Genomic DNA, 8,517 nt, shown 5'->3' on the forward strand with positions numbered 1-8,517 from the left:
CTCACAATGTGCTGTCTCTTCACAGGAGACTACAAGGTTTTTCGTGATGATGCTGTGTTTTGGGTGACCTTTTCCTGCATAGCATTGATGGTGCCAATAGTCTTTGTTGGCTGTCCAAGAATTGTAAGTATTTGCACTACCTGGCTTCGTTTTCTACAACGGTTGAGCATATGTGTGTATCTGAAAACAACATACTCCTCTAAAATTTTGGTAGAGGAAGAGGTTTGCCTAAGGATGTGATCAGAGTCCTGACTCTCTCTGAAACCTTCAGAGCCTGCCCATCACTTTTGTGTGTTTAAAAACAAAATATGCCACAAATTATGTATGTATTGGGATCCTGTTGTGCTGGGTACAGTACAGACACCCTTAAAGATTATAGTCTCTTCAGGACTGTGTTTTGTGTATGTCTACACTGCAATCAGAGGGGTCACTGCAGCACATGTGTGCATATCCGAATTCGCTTTGATTCAGCTTGCTCAGACAATAGCAATGAAGCCATAGCGGCATGGGCTAGCCCCTAGAGCAGAGGTTCTCAAACTTCATTGCACCATGATCCCCTATTCCTATACGACCCTGGAGGGAGGACGAGAGCCTGAGCTTGAACCCTGCTGCCCCAGGTAGGGAGGCCAAAGTCAAAGCCCAAGCACCACCGGTGTGGGGGGCCCAAAGTCAAAGCCCAAGCACCACCGGTGTGGGGGGCCCAAAGTCTAAGCCCAAGGACTTCAGCCCCAAGAAGGGGCCTACAACTTGAGCCCCGTCGCCCTGGGCTGTAGTTGGGCTCAGTCTTTAGATTTGGCCCCGGCAAGTGTAAGTTAGTCCTGGTGACCCCATTAAAATGGGTTGTGACCCACTTTGGTTGGGCTGCTGGGGGGGAGTTAGGGCTCTGGGCTGGGGGTGCAGGCTGGAGATGAGGAGTTTGGGGTGCAGGAAGGGTTTCTGGGTTTTGGGGGGGGCTCACGGGTGGGGCAGGGGGACTCAGGGTTGGGGCGTGGACTTATCTCTAGTGGCTTCTGGTCAGTGGCACAGTGGGGGTGCAGAGGCAGGCTTCCCGCCTTTTCTGGCACCACGGACCGTGCTGCGCCCCGGAAGTGACCAGAGCCGGTAGGGTCCCTGGGCGACCCACTGCCTTACATGCCTTACTGAGTCGCAACCTGAGCTTTGAAAACGACTGCACTGGAGTACACCTCAAGGGTCCTGGTCGGGCTTGTACAGCTCAAGCTGCTGTGGCTTCACAGCTCTGATCTAGCAAACTCAATAACAAACTTGGGTATGTCTACGTGTGCTGCAATTACCGTGCGGCACTGTAGACTTACACTAAAACAAGCTGCAACAAGTGTTTTGGAACAAATAAAAATGGGGAATGCAGGAGGGAAGACAAGATAAAAAAGAACTCTCACTATGCTGTCTGTATGGAAAAGATAGAGGCTGTTCTTTAGCTGGCCATTGGAAGATCTGATCTTTCTGTCTTTGTAGCTGAACATATTGGCCTGTGGCATAGTGGGCTCTTATTCAGTCGTCTTAGCAATTGCTTGTTACCTGTACACAAGCCTCGCTTACATCACATTGGACCTACTCAGGAGGGTTCTGAATGATGACTTCAGCCAAGCGTACACCAATGTGCCCTTCCAAACAAATGGTGAGTAATTAGGTTTTGTCTCTTCACAAACCATTAAGTGAGTAAAAGGACTCTGAAGCTCTTACTGAGAAGAGCTGCTTCTGGAGCCATAGCTATCTGGTACTTCCATGGCCTCTGCCTTGTGGTATGTGTGCACCTCCCATGCATTAAGACAGGGGTGGCCATCCTGTGGCTCCGGAGCCACATGCGGCTCTTCAGAAGTTAATACGCGGCTCCTTGTATTGGCACCGACTCCGGGCCTGGAGCTACGGGCGCCAACTTTCCAATGTGCCGGGAGGTGCTCACTGCTCAACCCCTGGCTCTGCCACAGGCCCTGCCCCCACTCCACCCCTTCCCGCCCCCTCCCTGAGTCTGCTGTGCCCTTGCTCCTCCCTCCCAGAGCTTCCTGCATGCCACAAAACAGCTGATCGGGAGGTGCAGGGACGGAGGGGAAGGCGCTGATCAGTGGGGCTGCTGGTGGGTGGGAGGCTCTGGGAGCAGGGCAGGGGTGCTGACGTATTACTGTGGCTCTTTGGAAATGTACATTGGTAAATTCTGGCTCCTTCTCAGGCATGGGTTGGCCACCCCTGCGTTAAGATGACTGTTTTCTCTCTCTCTCTCTCCCTACCCCACCCCCCCTTCTATTGAGGGATTTTTGAGGCTTTTCTATTAATGTAAATTAATGGGTGAGGAGGTGGGTTTTGCAACTTTCTTTAGAGCAGCTCCAGGCTACTTGGCAAGGATAGGCTGAAGTACATGGCTTCCAGATGCAACTAAAGGCTCTGGGCTTCTGTAAGATCCCAACTTTCAATCTGATTTTAAGAGAGGGTAACTTTTACCCAGTGTGAATCCTGTAACAAATGCCTGGATCATGCCAAGGCGAAGGTGTCCATTTAATGATTAAGAACTGGTTTAGGAAACTTTCTCTCATATGCTAATCTTCAGAGGCCCTCAACACACTTTTTAAAAACCTTAATCACCACAGCATGCTTGAGAGAAATGATTCCCCCGTTATAGATGTAGAAACAGAGTTTAAGTGAGTTGCCCAGAGTCCTATAAGAAATAGCGAGGCAACGCTGGAGTCGTAAGTTTAACTCAGGCCTGTACTTCAACTACAAGAGCACCATCTCCCTCTACAAACATACTGTGTTTATAGTAGGCACCCAGCCCTGTATTTTCCATTCCCCTATGACTGCTTGGTCCAAGCATGTCAATATGCAAATCAGCATCTAAATCTGAGCCTGACCTTTCTAGTGATGTTGCTTTTGTGGGGGAGTGGGGAAATCCCTTCATTCTGATACTGTTTGAATGAATGGCTTCCTATTCCACTATAGATTTAATCATCCTGGCAGTATGGGGGATGCTGGCAGTCGGTGGAATAATGGTGCAGCTTCGCCGAGAGAGACGTGAGGTACCCTTCCCACCACACCCTTACCGTATCTGGAAGCGAGAAAGGGAGCGCAGGATTACTAACATTCTGGATCCTAGCCACCACATCCCTCCTCTGAGAGAGAGGATCCATAACAAACTATCGCAGATCAAGGAGTTCTTCCGAAAAGAGCAGCCAGCTGGGGAAAGAACTCCATTGCTTCTGTAATTTAACCAAATGGTGCACATTGATAGCTACTCAAAAGGGCTCTAAGCATCTAAACTAAGGTGGTGATGACCAGCATCTGTCCAGCAGTGCTGACTTGGTGTTCTTATGACCTAATCCCGCTTAACAAAGCTACAGTGTATGCTGGACGTGGAAGACAAACCTTTATCTGGCTGATACACTCACTGCTGTCCTGTGCTCTTTCTCAATGGCCCACTTGTCCTGCTGTAAAAAATTCTGGTTCCTGCAGAGACCTTGCACTAAGGGTGGAGTATATTTGAGTGCAATGACTAAGGTGTTTCTCTTTGTGAGTCTTGTTGTGTTTGTTGGAAATGTTTAGGTATGTGAAATCTAAAAACAAAAGCCTGAGAAGGTAATTTGTGATTTAAATCTGTGCAATGTCAAAACTCTTCCTTTGTATCTTGTAATGGATTTTCAAGAGACCACCTTGCTTCTCACCAGACATGAGCATCCTATGCTGAACATACAAGGGAAGAAATATCTAGTCTGTCTTTAGTATTGAAGTATCCTAACTGCAGTGTCTTCACAACTATTAAACCTTCAATATTGGTACCAAACCCACATCTCTGAACACAGTAATGGTTTTTAATAGGTATATTACTGAACCATCACAAATTGTACTAAGTAACTTTTGTGTTTTTAATTGCACTGGATTAATATTTGTATTTCTGTGTGTTCAGCAACTGGACTCTGCCTCAGAGATAGAATAAGAAGGCTCCTTTTCATCCTCCCTTTTAAGCTATCTGCGGGGTGGGATGACGTCCTGTCAGTACCAAGCTGCTTGTCTGGTTTCTGCTTGAAGAGTTGCCCAGAGTCCTACAAGAAGCATTGAGGCAAAGCTGGAGTTGTAAGTTGTAAGAGATGATGGCTTGCTGATCAAACACAAGTGTCCCTTCCCATGCTTAGTCTCCCTAATTGTTTCTTTGAGCTAGGAACACCTAAGGGCTAATGGCCTCCTTGTTTCAGCTACTGTGCTTTGTAAATAGCTTTGGTTCCTGAGAATTGATTGAGTTAGCTCTTCATAGAAGAATAACCTCAAATTCAGCACTTCTGTATTTAAATGCAGATTTTCTTTTTTCTGAGCTTGCTCAAAACACTAACCCTGCCTCTTAATCAGTGCTTTCCTCTCCCCTCCCCTTTTGGGTTGAGAATGTGAAAAGTATACTGCAGGTAAAGTATTGACCTGAAGCCTTGCTGGTTGGTAATATGTACATTTCTCTTACACTCCAGTTAGCACACTGTGTGTGAAAGGAGTTACCCTTACATAGAGTTACAACCCTTCATATTCCCGAGAGCTAGTGTCTTTTTCTTTTTAATCACTGCTGGAGAAGTGAACAAGAGTGGCTTGGTTTGGATCACTCAGTAAAACCACAAATCCAAGCTTTCCTCCAGCTCCTCCTCCCAGGCCTCTAAATGCTGTCCTTCCCCTTGCGTGTGTATGTGGCTATAAAGTCCATACCTCCCACGTCCTGACCTAGGTTATGAAGGAAGTTGTACCTCCTTCCTCTTCCCTCATCACCCCCACTTCTGTACCTCTAACTCCTAGGCAGCAAGCAGCATTCACCTCTCTTGCTTTGTTGTAATGCTCTTCAACTTTGTATTAGAACAGCCACTAACAAATAGTAAAATACTAAACTTACCAGTGCAACTTGATGACTAAAAACTGAAATTCTTTCAATATCAGATACCATCTTTGAATGACAAAGTGGTAAAGGAATTAAGTTTTTAACAATAGCTTTTGAAAGCTGCAAAACATCTAATGGCATGAGTTGACCACAACCTTAACAGCAACAAGAAGCCTTCCCTTGAAATCTTGATACTTCAGACCATTTTAATACTACTTAAGCTAATTTTTAAAATGTTCATTATGGGGTAAAAATTAGGAAAGATGTGGCATAGTTTCACAGTTTCTTCAAAGGCTGATTTAACTTAATTTTAAATCAGTCATTCACTGTGGGAGCTAAAAAGCAAGGGCCAGATTCTAGCATAGCTCAAATGAAATCAGTAAACTATGTTGACTTACACCAGTTGAAGATATGGTCCGGAACATGCTGTCTTTTAAGTGTCTCGAGGGAAAACTATTTCTCATCTACTGGACTGTAGCTCACTGACTAACTTTTATAGCACTGATGATGCTGAGTAACTTTGCCACATCTGATGGCCAAAGTAGCAAACACTTAACTTGGATCTGAAACTACCCTTATATATGTTTACCTTGTTTTTATAATTGCCATGATTAACATTGTGAAAGAGAAAATATAAGTTACATTTGTTCCTATCTTTTATAATAAAGATTTTTTTTTAAGAGTACATGGAACTGAAGTCTGCTCTTATAGTGGGTTTTACCAACTTTGGTACAAACATGATCAAAACATATTTCAACCTTTTGTCTGTTCTGTAAGTCTCTTGTGGAGATGTTCAGAAGGTGAGTATGGAGGCTTCATTTTATCTTTTGTACAGTAAGATCTTGAGTTCCCATCTGAGATCTTGTCCACATTGTGCTCAGAGTCCCTGCCCCAAAGACCTTACACCATAATCAAAGATTTGGAGAAAGGAAACTATAGCTGTATTTTACACATTGAGGAAATTGAGCCAGATCAAGCAATTTGCCTAAGGTCACACAAGAAAATATTAGCAGGGATGGGAATGAAACGCAGATCTCCTGTGTCCCAGTCACAGCCTTAAAACTGACCATCCTCTGGATTTTTGAAAAAGGCTTTTTCTAATCCCCATGAGTGCTCTGAGAAATGTCCTTTTGCAGTGGGTTTTTGTAGCTCTACCCTCGGCATTGCTTCACGTTCTCCAGCCTTGTTCCCTATGCCTACTTATGAATTCATGTTGTCACTTGTTAAAGATTAACATCTTGGCACCAAACTCCCCTTTCAAAACAAAGCCTACACGCCCTGACACTAGGTCAACTTAATGAAGCACTGCAATTACCTGCACCATACTCTTACTTTGCTACGACAGAACTTTTTAGCATCTGGGACTTTAGAACTACTTCCTCCCTCAAACCAAGGTGGTTTCTTCTGTCTGACTCCCTTTTTAAGGGACAGCTGTGGTATGGCCAGTATCCTAGCTCCTTTAATCACTAGGACTATTAATTTTGGGTGAGAGAAAATGGGCCCTGTCCATTTTTCACAATGTGGGCCAGAGAGCAAGGGTCAGATTCTCCATGGAGTATGCTGTGTGTCAATTTAATGTGCAATGATCACTATAATTCACATCAGTTTCTAAAGCACACTAAGAACTTTATAAATGTCAGCCCTTGCGAACAGTACTGACTATGGTGGGGATGGTTGTGTTCAGGGCCCTTTGCCTGGGGAATTGTTGCAGAATCTGTTTTTATTCAAGACTCTTTTTAGCTTTTATAGCTGCTGGGCTCATGCTGAAAGCATGAGCAGAATGTAAATTCAACTAGTGTGTACAGTCAACCTGAAACAAAAGCTCAAACATGAACTAGCTTATTTTTCCTTTTTAAAATGGCTAAGTGATAGGTTTCAGAACTATTTTTAATGCATTTTCAAAAAACCATGTAGCTAGCTAGTTCCCCACCTTATGCAGCTCTCAGGCCCTCCAATTTCCTATTACCACCCCTAATGCATATAGGTATTAATACAAAATCTAAAATCTAGAGAAGACAATGTGGAGACAGCAATGAGATTGAAACTAAAGAGAGGATACTGTACTGACCAACTCCATATTTAGTTCAGTAAAACCCTCAAGTTCTAAAACTGCTTGAAATAAGTTTTAAAACTTAAATCCAGTAAGGGACATGGTCAGAATTAGGGCTGTTAAGCAATTAAAAAAATTGTGAATAATTGCACTGTTAATAAAACACCATTTAAATGTTTTTGGATGTTTTCTACATTTTCAAATATATTGATTTCAATTACAACAGTGTAATTGTGTACAGTGCTCACTTTATATTTTTGATTACAAATATTTGTACTGTAAAGTATTTTTCAATTCACCTAATACAAGTAAGGCAGTGCAATCTCTATCATGAAAGTTGAACTTACAAACATAGAATTAGGTACCAAAACCAGCATTCATATATTTGCTGTCTACAAGTCCACTCTGTTGTCCTCCTTGTTCAGTCAATTGCTCAGACAAACAAGTTTATTTACATTTGCAGAAGATAATGCTGCCCACTTCTTGTTTACAATTTCACCTGAAAGTGAGAACAGGTGTTCACATGGTACTGTTGTAGCCAGTGTCACAAGATATATGCCAAATGCTTTATGCTTCAACCACCATTCCAGAGGGCATGTCCCCCTGCTGATGATGGGTTCTGCCTGATAACAATCCAAAGCAGTGAGGCCTGATGCATATCCATTTTCATCATCTGAGTCAGATGCCACCAGCAGAAAGTTGATTTTCTTTTTTGGAGGTTCTGGTTCTGTAGCTCCCACATTAGTGTGTTGCTCTTAAGACATCTGAAAACGTGTTCTACGCTTTGTCCCTCTCAGACTTTGGAAGGCACTTCAGCTTCTTAAACTTTGGGTTGAGTACAGTAGCTATCTTAAATCTCACTGCAGATTTGACAAAATGCAAAGAAGGTACCAATGTAAGTGTTCTTAAAATGAACATGTGCTGGGTCATCATCCAAGGCTGCTATACTATGAAATATATAGCAGAATGTGGGTAAAACAGAGCAGGAGACCTACAATTCTCCCCCAGGGAGTTCAGTCACCAATTATTTAATGCACTTTTTTAATGTGTCATCAGTATGGAAGCATGACCTTTAGAATGGTGGCCAAAGCATGAAGGGACATATGAAAGTTTAGCATATCTAGCACATAAATACCTTGCAATTGTGGCTACAAAAGTGCTATGTAAATACCTGCTCACTTTCAGCTGACATAAATAAGAAGCAGGTAGCATTATCTCCTATAAATAAACTTGTTTCTGTTAGTGAGTGGCTGAAGAAGTAGGACTGGTTGGACTTGTCAGCTCTAAGGTTTTACATTGTTTTTGACTGCAGTTATGTAACTTATGAGGTGAACTGAAAAATACTATTTCATCTATCATTTTTACAAGTGAAAATATTTGTAAAAGTGAGTACTGTACACTATTGTTGTAATTGAAATCAATATTTGAAAATGTAAAAAAATCCAAAATAAGTGATTAAAACTAAGTAATTTTTTAATCATGAGTTAACTATAATTAAACAGCCCTCATCACCCAACTTTCTATTAAATGTGAGTTAATATTCATAGAAGTAGCAGGCTGAATGTGGATGTAAATTTTTTTTAAACCCTGAAGGAAAGTCAGATTTTAGCAA

At 42.8% G+C, this 8,517-nt stretch overlaps 1 protein-coding gene across 3 annotated transcripts in view; it reads left to right on the forward strand.

The window, feature by feature from the left end:
- The window catches only part of TM7SF3 (transmembrane 7 superfamily member 3), a 31,024-nt gene extending 25,484 nt beyond the window's left edge, over nt 1-5,540 (forward strand). For all 3 annotated transcript variants that reach the window (XM_073317510.1, XM_073317520.1, XM_073317530.1), the window contains exons 10-12: nt 26-123; nt 1,474-1,636; nt 2,950-5,540. In XM_073317510.1, coding sequence (XP_073173611.1) covers nt 26-123; nt 1,474-1,636; nt 2,950-3,212 — 524 coding nt within the window. In that variant the 3' untranslated portion in view covers nt 3,213-5,540. The remainder of the gene's footprint in view (nt 1-25; nt 124-1,473; nt 1,637-2,949) is intronic.
- Nucleotides 5,541-8,517: the final 2,977 nt, after the last annotated feature.

This window comes from Lepidochelys kempii, chromosome 1, assembly GCF_965140265.1.
Source record: "Lepidochelys kempii isolate rLepKem1 chromosome 1, rLepKem1.hap2, whole genome shotgun sequence".
In the NCBI taxonomy this organism is placed as follows: domain Eukaryota; kingdom Metazoa; phylum Chordata; order Testudines; family Cheloniidae; genus Lepidochelys; species Lepidochelys kempii.